At 36.1% G+C, this 15,332-nt stretch overlaps 1 protein-coding gene across 1 annotated transcript in view; it reads left to right on the top strand.

Moving 5' to 3' along the window:
- The window catches only part of DHX40 (DEAH-box helicase 40), a 41,408-nt gene extending 27,854 nt beyond the window's left edge, over nucleotides 1-13,554 (top strand). The window contains exons 13-18 of the mRNA XM_006181431.2: nucleotides 6,851-6,965; nucleotides 7,494-7,602; nucleotides 8,308-8,402; nucleotides 10,762-10,831; nucleotides 11,103-11,331; nucleotides 12,272-13,554. Of these exons, the coding sequence (XP_006181493.2) occupies nucleotides 6,851-6,965; nucleotides 7,494-7,602; nucleotides 8,308-8,402; nucleotides 10,762-10,831; nucleotides 11,103-11,331; nucleotides 12,272-12,411 (758 nt within the window). The 3' untranslated portion in view covers nucleotides 12,412-13,554. The remainder of the gene's footprint in view (nucleotides 1-6,850; nucleotides 6,966-7,493; nucleotides 7,603-8,307; nucleotides 8,403-10,761; nucleotides 10,832-11,102; nucleotides 11,332-12,271) is intronic.
- Nucleotides 13,555-15,332: the final 1,778 nt, after the last annotated feature.

Genomic DNA, 15,332 nt, shown 5'->3' with positions numbered 1-15,332 from the left:
CCCAGATCTGCTGTCGAGCCCCACTTACCAAAGTTTTCATTCTATTTATTGTACCTTTCAACTTCAGAGGTCAGCCACTGTTGGGTCGGGGGTTGTACCCGAGCCCCTTAAGACACTGATGTTTTCACCCTTTACTGTTTGGGTCTATTTTGTGTGATTTGGAGACGATTTTCACAGTTCAAGGAGTTTATGAGTTTGTCCTATGTTCAGCCAAAGACCAGAGGCTCAGACATTCCCTTTGCTTTTGCTCCTCAGAAGGTACAACCTTGGGCATCTACAGTCTTCCAGAACATCAGGACAGCTTTGGTTTTAGCAAATTTCTCAGATCTCTCTGCTAAATGTTTGACTGGTCTCATTTATGACAAACCCATAGCTAATGTCATACTCAGTGGTAAAATGCTGAAAGCTTTCCCTGTAAAATCAGGAACAAGACAAGCATGCCCACTGTAGCCACTTCTGTTTAACATAGTATTGGAAATCCAAGCCACGGCAAGCAGTCAGACAAGAAATATAAGGCATCCAAATTGGAAAGGATGAAGTAAAACTGTTACTATTTCCAGATGATATGATACCTTACATAGAAAACCCTAAAGTCTCCACTAAAAAAATCGTTAGAACTAATACATGAATTCAGTAAAGTTGCAGGTTACAAGATTAACATTCAGAAATCTGTTGCTTTTCTATACGGTAATAGTGATCTATCAGAAAGAGAGAGCAAGAAAATAATCTGTTTAAAATTGCTTTAAAAAGAATAAAAATACCTGGGAATAAACTTAACGAAGGAGGTGAAAGACCTGTACTCTGAAGACTATAAGTCATTGGTGAAGGAAATTGAGGATGATACAAAGAAGTGGAAAGATATCTTTTGTTCCTAGGTTGGAAGAATTAATGTTAAAATGTCCATACTACCCAAAGCAATCTATAGATTTAATGCAACCCCTATCAAAATGCCCCTTACATTTTTCACAGAACTAGAACAAATAATCCTAAAATTTATATGGAACCACAAAAGGCTCCAAATTGCCAAAGCAGTCTTGAGAAAAAAGATCAAAACTGCAAGTAACATACTGCCTGACTTCAGACTATACTACAAAGCTATAGCAATCAAAGCAGCATGGTACTGGCACAAAAACAGACACATAGATCAATGGAACAGAATGGGGAGCTGAGAAGTAAACCCATGCACTTACGTCAGTTGATCTACAACATACGAGGCAAGACTGTACAATGGAGAAAAGACAGTCTCTTTAATAAGTGCTAGGAAAACTAGATAGTTCCATACATGTAGAGTGTGTGAAAAAGCATGTATAAAAGAATGAAATTAGAACATTTTCTCACACCATTTATAAAAATAGACTAAAAATGGATTAAAGACCTAAACTTAAGAAAAGAAACCATAAAACTAGAAGAGAACATAGGCAGAACACTCTGACATAAGTCATAGCAATATTTTTTTAGATCTATCTCCTAAGGCAAAAGAAACAAAAATAAACAAGTATGATCTAATTAAACTTAAAAACTTTTTCACAGAAAAGTAACCATTGACAAAACAAAAAGACAAAAAAACCTATTGAATGGGAGAAAATATTTGCAAATGATATGACTGATAAGGGGTTAATATCCAAAATACATAAATAGCTCATGAAACTTAATATCGAAAAAAGAACCAAACTGATTAAAATATGGACAGAAGACCTGAATAGACATTTTCCAAAGAAGATATACAAATGGCCAACAGGTACATGAAAAAATGCTCAATATCGCTAATCAGCAGACAAATTCAAATCAAAACCACAGTGAGATATCACCTCACACCTGTCAAAATGGCTACCATCAAAAAGTCTACAGATCACAAATATTGGCAGGGATGTGGAGAAAAAGGGAACCCAAGTATACTATTGGGAATGTAAATTGATGCATCCAGTATGGAAAACAGTATGGAGGTGCCTCAGAAAACTAAAAATAGATCTGTCTTATGATCCAGCAATTCCACTTCTGGGTATATATCAGAAGAAACTGAAAACACTACTTTGAATAGATACATGCACCCCAGTGATCATAGCCATAGCCATACATTATTTACAATAGCCAAGATATGGAAGCAACCTAAGTGGTCACCAACAGATGATGGATAAAGAATATTATTCAGCCATAAAAAGGATAATATTCAGCCATTTGCAACAACGTGGATGGACCTAGAGAAATAAGTCAGAGAAAGACAAATACTATACTTTTTTTTTTTCATATTTAAGATGCCTACAAAGAGGTTTTTTTCTTTCTTTTAGGCAACAAAATATTTTTCAGTCCTTGACATCTCACTCTCATCTAGCACCACAGATGCAAGACAAATGCTGTATGTTATCACTTATATGTGGTCTAAAAAAATTAAAACAAATGAATTCATATAACAAAACAGAAACAGACTCACAGATACAGAGAATAAGCTAGTGGTTATCAGTGGGGAGAAGGAAGAAGGGATGGACAAGATAGGGGTGTGGGATTAAGAGATAGAAACTATTATATATAAAACAGAAATAGACTCATGGACATAGAAAACAAACTGGTTACTGTGGGGAAAGGTGGGGAGGGATAGTTTAGGAGTTTGGGAATAAAAGATACACATTACTATATATAAAACAGATAAACAACAAGGACCTACTGTATAGCACAGGGAATGATACTCAGTTTCTTCTAATGAGCTATAATAGAAACATTTGGAAAAATACCTGTATATGTATAGCTGAAATGCTTTGCTGTACTCCTCAAACATTGTTAATTGACTACACTTCAATAAAAAATATTTTTTAAAATAATAAAATGTAAGGGGATTTTAAAGTCAAAAGAGGAACTACTGTGTATAAAATAAGCAACAAGGACATATGGTACTGCATAGGGAAATATAGCTATTAGTTTGTAATAACTCTAAGTGGAGTATAATCTAAAAATACTGCATCACTGTGTTGTACACCTGAAACTAATACTATAAATCAACACTACTTTAATAAAAATAATTTTAAGGCAGAGGGTCTAGTTCTATGGTACAGTGTGTGCTTAGCATGCATGAGGTCCTGGGTTCAATCCCCAGTACCCCCACTAAAATAAATAAAAATAAAACTAATTCCACTCCCCCCCCCAAAATAAAGAGAATTATAATTAAGAGAAGTTTGGCTGGTCTGCCTCTGTTTGTATCACACTGAGCTGTTAGTCTCCACTGATTGGTAGCTGATTGCTCTGTTGTTTTTGAAAGTCCCCTGGGGCATAAATTGCTCCATAGTTCGATCCAGATAAAAGTTGGGCACCTCAGCAGGGGCAGAGTATTGCCAATCTTTGACAGTACTTGTTCCTGCCCTCCCCTGGGAAGAACCTCTGTGCTGTGGAGCAGGAGCTGAGGGTTGATTGGGAACGTCTGGTCTTCTCTGGTTGCCCCAGCTGGGCCCTCCCTATAGAGCAGAAGCTTGCAATGGGAGGTGCTGGGAACTGGTTCCTACTTGAATGCAGTGCTTCCTGCTGTTCTTACTGAAATCCATAGATTCAATCTCCAGAAGCTTTGAATATTTATCTTTGGTAATTTTGACTAGTTTAACAGATGTCTCTGAGAGTGCAGTTTCACCTAACTCCTCATACCACCATTCCTAATATACATCAGTAGCTGAAAATTAAAACAGAAAAGGAATTAAGTGAAAAGCAAGTCTTCCTGTCCTAAACATGTCCCCAGGTCTGATACCTGGAGGCAGCGATCGCTGCCAGTTTCTTACTCATACTGAGAGAGATACTCTTGCTATATATGCACATATGATCTAGACTTCCTTTTTAAACTTAGGTCATCAAGAACTTCAGCTGCCGCAAAATGCAGCTTCAGTTTTTGAGCATGTGACTTACTGAGGTCTTGTTACACCCAAAAATGTGTATTGGATTTCCAGCTGCTTTTAAGTGCGTATATGGTCTTTGTAGGTTAAACAGTCCTTTCTGGCTTGGATCTTAGTCATTGTAGATCACCTGATTTAGTTTATTACATACTTACCGGTAAGACCAGTTGGTATTCTCAAATCTAACATTGAATAAAGATTTTAAACATCGAAATGATGATACTGTCACCATTTTTAGTAATCTCTTTTGCTCTAGTAAACTGTACACAATGTCTGGTGTAGATACTGCTTTAGAAGTCAAAAAATGAAGTGAGGGCTCTTAAATATTTTTAAGCCTTAAAATGAAACAAATTTAATCTAACATTGTGTTTTAAAGTTTTTAATTGTTTTAACTGAGATATTTGAGAAGTAAGGGGTACTTAATGTGTATATGACCCTTAAAGCTTTATTCCCCTGCTTCAGCTCTGAGGATTGTTGTTACAAAAGCCCTTCCTGTGTGATAGTTTTGTATTCTGATTGATTGTTAGATAGAAAAGCACTGAGTTCTCCTCCCAAAGGGAGAAGTTCAGCTGATACACCTTGTTCTGCTTCTTCAGCTTCTTATTTATAGTTTTTGCCTCGGTAGCATCTACCTATTTGCATGAGGTAAAACCAATAATAGAATTTCATCTGGGGAAAGATAATAAGTTAAAGAAAATGACAAGTCTACTGGGAAAGGAATTAAAGATGGATTGTCAAAATATTGTGTAGTCAGAGGATAAACTTACTGAGATTGTCATAACTGTGTGTGATACGGTTTTTGATTTTCCTATACAAATCCTGAATTTACTGTGAGACTTCTGCCAATTTTAATTTTAATTAATTAGATTATTTTGAGGGAAGAGTTAGGGAAAAGGAACACAAATATGTTCTGTATGTTGTCTTCAAGAATAAAGGGGGAGAGAGAGAGGCAGAGAGAGAAGGTAACAGCAGTGTGGGAAGGACAGCCGGAAAAAGCAATGTGCCTTCTGCATTTTTCAGAGTGTGAGCAGGTAGCCACTCTAAACAACAGAGATCCAACACTAACCATGCAGTTAATTTTCACAAACTATAAACTGAGTTTAGAATTTTAATCCACTAAAACTTATTGTAGTTATTCCGACGTTTCAATAAGAGATGGTAAGCCATCTGTGTAAATTGCTAAAGCAGGTATTAGAGCCAAATCGAACATTTCTAGGATTGCCTGGAGGCAGAGAAGGGAAGAACTGAACCATAATGGGAAGCTTCTCTGAGGCTACATAGCCCAGGCATCCAAGGTAGCTGACACTCAACATTTTTATAGCAGGGAATTCAATTCAAAGATCCAGGAGCCCCTGGCTGATAGGTAGGCTTGGCTCCTAGTGTTGGCAGCCAAGGCAGCGTTGATACTTGAATCTAGTACAATTTGACTTTTGGCCTAATACCTTCCAGGCAGTGGATTGGGTGCATGAAATTAGGTGTTTTGACTTAAAAATCAGTATCCCTAACTGGTCAAGCATTATATCTTCAGCTTGGTAGCGTCATTTGTATGACCTATGATAAATCATATTCACTCTTTTTTTGTCTCCAGCTGCTTCCTTCAGTTTTACCTACATCACATAGGTGGAACCCACTTAAAGCCTGGGATGGAGGACTTTGTATCTTCATGAGTGTTTTGTTTAATCAGATTGCTTTCCTCCTAATACCAGGAACTCCTGCTTTGCAGATTCACAGTGTAGTCTGTGTAAGTGCTGCTCCCTGGCATCAGGCAACATGGCGCCTCTGCTAAATCTAGTTGTGATTGGTAGACTGACGGAATAGGAATTGTGGTTTGATGTCATACAGAGAGGAAAGAATCCCTGGGAAGTTTGTGGGGGGGAAAGGTGGAGGGGTGCCCTCTGAAAGATTAGCCTGGGTAAAGTGGTATGTGGGGAACTTGAGCAATCAGAGAACAAATCATTCCTGAGTAGGATCTGGTCAAAGTCAGTAACAGATAAATATCAAAAACATGATGTTAAGCAATAGAAGCCAGACACAAAGCGCATTTATATAAGGTTTAGAAACAGATAATACCTTTCTGTGGGGTAGAAGTTAGGATATGGTTATCCTTGTGGAGGGGAACAGGTAGCAAAAGGAGAGCTCTGGGATGCTGATAATCTGCTTGTTGATCTGGGTGTTGGGTACATTGGTATGTAATGTTTGTGAGCATTCACTGAGCTGTACACTTATGGTCTGTGTCATTTTCTGTATGAATGATATACTTCAGTATAAAGTTAAAAAAGAAAAGTTTGTAGTAGTTCAGTTCTGCATATATGATGGTCCTAATTGTCCATAATTAGGAATTGAATAAAATAGGGACTGGTTACATAGTTTTATGTTTCTTATACTCCTGAGAAATACAAGGTAGGTTTTTTGAGAATGAGTAATTCTGTATGTACTGGCATTAAACTGTTGTTAAATAAATAAAGGAAGTTTCAGAAGGTATATCCCACTTCTGTAAAAATAAACCACTGTACACAATGCTTGTATTATCTATAGAAAATATCTTGAAGAACACACACTAAAAAATTAACAATTGTTAGCCTAGAGGATTGTTTTATAGATAATGTGTCAAAGTGGGGAACTTTGAGCTTTTACATTTTATATATATTATATATATATTTTACATTGTATGTATATATATATTTTCTGTGAGCATGGGTTACTCTTATGGTAAAAAATGAATTTAAAAAATAAATTCCAAACACTATTTTAAAGGTGAATTGATTAGCAGAAGTAATGTAGCTATTCTGATAAAATCTCCCAAGAATGGTTAAAAGAAGAAAGGAGTCATGGGAGTAATTAGATACCCTGCAGAAGGGTTAGTATAGTTCTTCCTTATTCCACCCCAGAGGATGAGGCAGATTTTAATGAGCTTGAATAAAGGAAGTGAATGTACGCACTTGATGTAAAGTAGAACTAAATTGCCTCACCAATTGCCATTTTAGTTGATCCAGAGTACCAGAAGGAAGCAGAACAGAGACATCGAGAACTGGCAGCTAAAGCTGGAGGATTTAATGACTTTGCAACTTTAGCTGTCATCTTTGAACAGTGCAAATCAAGGTATGTGAGATAGTTCTATGTACTGGCAAGTGCAAGTTTGAAATAGAGCTCCGATATATACTATGTGACTTTAGATAGTAAGGTTCTGTGGGGATGATACTGACCTCAAGGTATTTTTGTGAACATTTGTGAGATTTATCTATATCAGATGACTATGACTTAGTAATCATTTATTATGTAACATTAATTCTCTTCTTTCTTCTCTCCTTAAACCTTTCCTGAAAATGACCTTATAGAATTTTGGTTCTGTTTAAATAGCTTAAATGAGAAAGTGATTGGATATTTGTTAAAGCATGTTTGTCTAAAAAGAAACCTATTTACAAATTATTTTTTAATTCACTCAGAGGCACCTCCATCAATTTGTTTTTTTTCCAAATTCCTTAAAGTGCTTTTTAATTAATTGGGCAGGTCTCATAAGAGAGCTGATAGTTGCTTATGGGTTTCTAGTTTTGCTATAGAAATGAGAATGTTAGACTGTCCTTCCCTTATAGAAGATATTTTCAAGACACCAGTATTTTTGCTTTGCAGTGGAGCTCCAGCTTCGTGGTGCCAAAAACATTGGATTCATTGGAGGTGCTTATTTTCTGCATTTCGTGTTGAAGCTCAACTTAGAGAGCTAATCAGGAAGCTTAAACAGGTGATTGCTATACTGGTTTTTCCCTAGAGAATTATTTTCTCAAGACCCTGTGAGTACTCTACCCAAAACCATGTGTGTTATAAGGTGTTCTAGAATGGCTTGTAGTAATAGCCGCCATTCCTAACCCTGTTTAAGCACCCAGCTCTGTCCTCCCTTATCCTTTTAGGAGGTTCTTCTCCTGGCCTTGGGTAATTTCCTCACGTTCATATGCTAATCGGTCCTCAGCTGAACACTTGGGGCCCTTCTGCAGATCTTTGGAGTTGTCTGTGCAGTTCTTTTATCTCCTGAACTCTGGCCTAGGAGCTCTAGCTATCTTGGTCTTCCTGGATTCTCAGTTCTGTCTCTTTAACTCAGGGAGTTCTCCAGGATTCCTCTTGGGTTTTTCCTTTCCTGCGCCTTGGTCGGGAATGTCTCTCAAGGTTGACTGTAAGCTGGGGCAGTTGTTGGGCTTACTTCATTTGCTTTCCTTACTTCATTTACTTCCAGAGATCACTGTCCTTCATTGCTTCATATATAGTGTTTTGGAAATCATTATTTCATGTTTTGTCCATTTTTTTGGTTGTTTCATGCAGGAAGGTAAATATGGTCCCTCTTACTCCATATTCACCAGAAACGGAAGTCTTTAGAAATATGGATTTTTCAAAATAAAAGATTATTTCAGATTGTTCTGTGGGATTTACCACTATACATATATTCTTTTGATAGCAAAGTGATTTCCCAAGAGAGACCTTCGAAGGCCCTAAACACGAAGTATTACGAAGATGTCTTTGTGCAGGTTATTTCAAAAATGTAGCTCGAAGGTAAGCGAAAAGAGCTTGAGAGATGGCTAGAGGAATACTGCTATATTTGATGACAATATTGAACTATTTAATATTAAAGATTGACAGTTTGATTTAAGTTCTGTGATTATGATGACATCAGTCACAATGACCTTTTTCATAATTGCCACTTGTGCAGGGGGAGCTGCGGTGACTCAGAGTGGGATATTAAGCTCAAGTGGGGTAGGAGGGGAGTCTGTAGGACAGCTGACCAGAATGAGATATTAGCGTCTAAGCTGAGTGACAGTGGCTTTCTTGCAGAGGGGCAAGGATTGGGGAAGGTACTCACATGGGGGTCGTTTGGTGTTGAGTGTCAGAGTCTGAAGGCATTTTTGTAGGGAAAGGGGTAAGAGTGGTGGTGATGGAGATTTGTGATACAGAGGAATTGATCACATAATTGAATGTATTAAGGATAATGGTGAAGGGAGTTAGAAATACTGAAAGGGAGAAAACAAGAATGAGCCCTGTGGTGCTGATTGGGATTTCAGGTTTTATGGTGGTTTTAATATAGTTAGATGGGTGGATAGATAGATATGGTAATAAAAATAGATGTTACTGTGTGTGTATATATAAAATACATATATTTGTATGTGTGTAAATATTTACATACATATGTACCCTGTGTGCTGGACTGGGAGCAATGACGCTATAATAGCAATAAATACACTTGTGCCCAGATCTTGACTTGGAACAACCATCTGCTACATAAAGGACCCAGGGCTCTTTGGAGAAATAGGGCTTAGAAAGTACATAATGGGCCTGAAACATCTTATTTTGCCAGCAAACAAAGAAGTGATTATTGAAGGTTGAGGCCACGTCAGAAGTACACAGGAGCCAGCTTGAATAGGCCTCAACTGATCAAAGATGCGACATTTTGAGCATTGAAATAAATAATGATAGTAATTGATTATATAACCCACTAAATAAAATGAGAATCATGGGTCTATAATCATAAAATGATAAATCAATAAATTAAAAGTTTAATGACAACTGGAATGACAACATAGCGAGCACCTTTTCCACAAAATTCTTGTTAATTACGAAAGGGAAAAGTAACTTCTCAGTGAAGAAACCTGGCCAATGTTCCCTAAATCAAGCGATCAAAGTGAACATCAACAGTAATGAAACAAATCGAAAGCATATTCCTCCTGATAGGATATAATGGAAACACAGCATCACTTCTGTGATGTTCCTGCCAAAGACCTGCAGCCTGAATCTAATCCTAAAACAGACAAAATCAAATTGAGGGACATACTACAAAATAACTAGCCTATAATCTTTAAAGGTGTCAAGATCATGAAGGTTGAAGAAAGAGTGGGGGAGTGTTTATTCCAGAATGAAAGAGACTAATGGGCCATGAAAAGTAAAGGCAATACATGATTCTGAACTGGATCCTTTTGCTATAAAGGATTATTATTAGGACATGTGATAAAACTTCAGTGGGGTCTGAGGATTAGATGTTAGTAATGTATCAGTGTTAATTCCCTGGTTTTGATGGTTGTATTATGGTTTTGTAGGATAATGTCTTTGATTATAGGAGATGAACAATCGGGTATTTGGGGATGATGGGGCATAAGGGTAGTGACTTACTTTCAAAAGGTTCAAGGAAAAAAGATTATTGTGTTGTACAAATATGTACTAAACTGTACAGATATATATACAAATAATTATAACAGTCTGATCTGGGTTATAATAGGAATTGAATATATATAAAGTTCTATAGGAAATCAGTTGTGACAATTGAGCTAGGGCTGTTACTTTGACAAGTTTTTGGAATAATATCTATGTAGGGAAGGATAGAAGAAGATAATATGAAGTTAAGAACATGAATTAGAAAAATTATAGACAAAATGTTCTAATAGTGAATTTAGAATAGTGAAAATTGTTTATACCTTTAAAAAGAGATAAGGCATGATATAATGTAAATACTGTATTTAAGTCAGAAAACCTATATTTGGGACTTACTTTCACCATACATTAGCTCTGTGGCCTTGAGAAAGTTAATTAATTTATTTGAATCTCAGTTTTGACCCTTTAATAATGTACCTGGCTCATAGTTATTTTGAGGCTTTATTATAAAAGCATTTTGGAAATTCTAACGCATAAATACAATATTATTGTTAATTAACCAGAAATATTTATACTGAACTGAAATGACTAAGTTGTATCATTAGTTTTAAAATGAATTGGTAGAGAGGTTATAGTGGCAGTTGAATGAATATAAATCTCTGCTCATAGTGCTCTCTGTAGTAGAACACATTGTAATTGTTCATTGTTAGCGCTCTACTTATTTCATTGTTTTACTCTTCTTGTATTTATCCTTTGGTTTTTCGGTTCTTAGATCTGTCGGGAGAACGTTTTGCACAATGGATGGGCGTGGAAGCCCAGTTCACATTCATCCTTCCTCAGCAGTAAGTACCTTATTTTTAGTAAAAGGAAGAAATGTGTAAAGATGTAGGAATAAGTAATACACAGATGTCTTCTACTTTTCGCTTTGAGGAGAAGTTTACATATATCTATATTACATATAGCTGTAAAGGCATTGGTTGGCCCATGCCTCCTGTTTGATTAAAGAATATAGAAATTAATTCAGAAGAGTTTGTGCTGTTAGTATTTGGTTGGCCTAATATGGAATAAGGCAGGTTATTGTGTTATCATCCTTAAATGAATTCTTTTGTGTAGCTTCATGAACAGGAAACCAAACTTGAATGGATCATTTTTCATGAGGTATTAGTTACCACCAAAGTCTACGCAAGAATTGTGTGTCCAATTCGTTATGAATGGGTAAGGGACTTGTTACCCAAGTTGCATGAATTTAATGCACATGATCTGAGCAGTGTGGCCCGACGTGAAGTGAGAGAAGATGCAAGAAGGAGGTGGACAAATAAGGAAAATGTGAAACATCTAAAGGGTGAGCGAATTGCTTGTTCTGGAGCATAAATGTCCTAATTCTCATAAAACTACAGAAATATTATTACAGAGCTTAGATTCTGGCTCTGTCTCCTCAGAAAAGTAAAGAGTTGTCATGAGTCTCAGACTCCTTCTTCCCTTCCAGTTTATCATGTTTTCCTTAGCCCCTCTGTCCAAAATTATTAAAAACAGTATCTATTGAGCTTTTGCCATGGGCTAACATTACCCCGTTACTGTAACCCATTACAGGGTTTTACAGTAACCCTATGAGGTAACTACATATTCCTACTTTACAGATGAGGAAACACTTAGCAGTGTGCAATAATTTGCTGAACACTCCATAGCTAATATTTGGGGAATCTGGATTTGGAATTCAAGGAATTTGACTCTGTGGCCTCTACTCTTAATCATTACACTATATTACTTCCTGGTAGTGCTTTCTTTACTTTTTTTTGTTGTTGTTTATAAAACCTCAGAACATCTTCTACCCTCCACCCCCACCCCCCAAGGGGATTCTTCCTTGATATGTTAGGTCCTTAGTTGGGAGGTAGAAACAGTTGTGGTACTGAACTAGGACAGCTTAATTCTCAGCTCACATATAATTGATGGAGCAAATTATATTATCCTTATTTAACAGCACTGAGAAATAGAATGGTGGGTTTTGCCCAAGATTATAGAAGAGTCTTTGGAAATGTTATCTACCAGGTGTTCTGTTACAGTGTGTAACTACACTGCATGCTTGAATTAGGGTCAGTTTTTCTGACTCCTCAAGGCCACTGTGCTCTTATTTTTTAACCATAGACTATATCTTTTCTTTTGAAAGGGCAAAATTTAATTTCCTTTTTTCCCACTTAACATTGAAAAATCAGGGCATCTCTTTCTCTTAATATTTCTAATACTGAAACTCAAAGTTTTACTGGATTAATTTGTAATGTTTTCAGATGGAATATCAAAAGAAGTCCTAAAGAAAATGCAAAGAAGAAATGATGATAAATCCATATCAGATGCGCGTGCCCGTTTCCTTGAGAGAAAGCAGCAGAGGTCCCAGGATCACAGTGACACACTGAAGGAAACAGGCTAAGCAGTGAACCCTCCAATTCAGGAAGTAGGAAAAGCAGCCAGAAAATGTGCTTCTACTTTGCCATTTATGTCAGACAGCACTACCAAGAGGAAGTGGTCGGCAGCTGTTATTAGCATACGAGTTAAAAGCAAATCAAAGTTCATCAGTACCAATAAATGGAATTTTCAAAGGAAAGATTGGGTGGCCATAGTCATAGGCAATGACACATGAAACCAATGAAAGACAATACACGTGATGTTTTCCTCACTTCAATTTTGCTGGCCTTAACTGGTATCAAATGCTGTCATTGAGATATTTTCAAAGAACATTGAATTGTATTTAATCAGCGTGTATTCCATTTGCATTGAAGCATTAAAAATTATTTTCCTTAAATCTCTTTAAGGCCTTCTTGTTGCTATTAGAATAGTATATCAGGTTATCAGGTATGTGACCATTTCCTTCAGAAGGCTGAACATAAGAGGTTTTTACTCAGCAATACTTAGATGTCTAACCATATAATTGCTACAGAGCTTTATAGATATTTAGAGAAAAGAATCAATTAGTAAATAAGAAAATTGCCTATGGCAAGATTCTTTGTTGAACTAATACTAATCTTTAAGTTGATTTTTCTGGGATTATACAAATTCCTTTTTATATAAAAGTATATTGTTTAAAACAGTAGCTATAGCCATTAACCAAAGGACAGATGATATATATATATGTTCTTTTTTCAGCTGTCCCTACATACTTGTATCAGCACCATGTATGTAGGTATGACAGTGTTTAAAACAGCCCCTCCACTGGCCTACTCTCTTGCCTCCAGCTGCTAGGGTAGGACCATTTAAACATCTATTATGCTGATCTTGAGATGGGATTTTCAAAGCAGTGAATACTACATCACCAGTGTTTCAAATTGGAACCTTGAGGCTAGTTAGTATCACACTCAGGCCACACTCAGCACTTGCCCACTCTTGTTGTTTACTGCCTTGTATTCTAGTTATTTGTGTATTTGTCTGTCTCCCCCACTAGATTATACGCTCCTTGTGGGCAGGGACTCTGTCTTTTTCATCTTTGTATCTTTCATGGCACCTAGCACAGTGCTTTGCCCATAGTAGTCACTCAGTGTTTGTTAAATAAAGCTATTAGTGTCATTAAAATTCAAAAGGCAGTATAATGTGTGTTTTTAGATATTTTCTTGCAAAATTTAAGACTCTAAAATTTGTATAGGTAACTCACTCTTCTGCAGTTATTTCCTTTGGCATCTAAACAGTTTTCTGTTCATTATTAGAAACTTGAAGACTTTATTGAAAAATCACATGAGGATTCAAATCCATGTGTTTGTTCTTGAAGTAAGGTGAGTGGTTTCTCTGAACATTCCCAGAATTGTTAATTTGTTCATTTAAATCTTCAGTGTTGTAGACACTGTTTCAGCACATGAGTCCTATCAGTTTCTCTTTTCAGGTTTATATGTCAGGAATTTCCTTAGATATGATGGGGGTGTATGTGGATTCTTAGAATGAAAGCTCTTTTATTTCAGTAAGTATTTATTGAGCATACATTCTAAATCTGTGGTCTGTATTTATAATATCATCAGCTGTCCCTATAATGTTCTTCTTTTTTAAACATTTTTTTATTGAGTTATAGTCATTTTACAATGTTGTGTCAAATACCAGTATAGAGCACAGTTTTTCAGTTATACATGAACATGCATATATTCATTGTCACATTCTTTTTTGCTGTGAGCTACCACAAGATCTTGTGTATATTTCCCTGTGCTATACAGTATAATCTTGTTTATCTATTCTACATATGCCTGTCAGTATCTACAAATTTTGAACTCCCAGGTCCCAATAATGTTCTTTATAGCATTTTCCTCCAGTTGAGGATCCAGTCAAGAATCATGTATTGTATTTAATCTCCTTTAACTTGGAAAAGGTCCTCTGTCTTTCTTTGTCTTTCATATTTCACATTTTTTAAAATTGAAGTATAGTTGACCTATAATACTGTGTTATTTCCAAGTGCACAGCATAGTGATTTGATATTTCTACACAATGATTATCACAATAAATCTAGTTACCATCTGTCACTATATACAGATATTACAGTATTATTGACTATACTTCCCATATTTCATACCCATGACTCATTTATTTTGTAACTTAAGTTAGTACCTCTTGATCTCCCTCACCTATTTCACTGATCCTGCTTCCCCTCTGGCAACCACTTACTTGTTCTCTGTATCTATGACTGTTTGTTTTGTTATGTTTGTTCATTTGTTTTTTAGATGCCACGTGTGAGTGGTGGAATCATTCTTTTTTCTAGCTGAGCAATATTCCATTGTAAATATATAAACCACATCTTCTTTATTCATTCATCCATCAGTGGACACTTAGGTTGCTTCCATATCTTGACTATTGTAAATAATGCTGCAATGAACATAGGAGTGCATATATCTTTGAATTAGTGTCTTTATTTTCTTTGGAAAAATACCCAGAAGTGGAATTGCTGGATTGTGTAGTAGTTCTATTTGTAATATTTTGAGGAACTTCTATACTGTTTTCCATAGTGGCTGTGCCAATTTACATTCCCACCAACAGTGTATGAGGGTTCCCTTTTCTCTACATTCTTGCCAACACTTATTTGTTGTCTTTCACATTTAACATTTTTGACATTTTTAAATAAGTTAGTCATTTTATAGAATGCCCACAATTTGTATTTCTCTAATGTTTCCTTATGGCTCTGCATTTTTGACTGGAATTTTGCATAAATGATACAGTATCTGTCCCAAAGCATCAAATCTGGAGGTACATCGTATTTGCTCCTTACTGCTATTATTAATTTTGATTACTTAGTTGGGATATTTGATTTTTTTCAATCTAGTTACTCTTATAATTAATAAGTAATTTGGGGGAAGGATACTTTGAGATTATGTGAACTAGCCT

The sequence above is a fragment of the Camelus ferus genome, chromosome 16 (assembly GCF_009834535.1).
Source record: "Camelus ferus isolate YT-003-E chromosome 16, BCGSAC_Cfer_1.0, whole genome shotgun sequence".
NCBI classification, from domain to species: domain Eukaryota; kingdom Metazoa; phylum Chordata; class Mammalia; order Artiodactyla; family Camelidae; genus Camelus; species Camelus ferus.
Note: the sequence above shows the minus strand (reverse complement) of the source record. Positions and strands in the feature narration are given on the sequence as shown.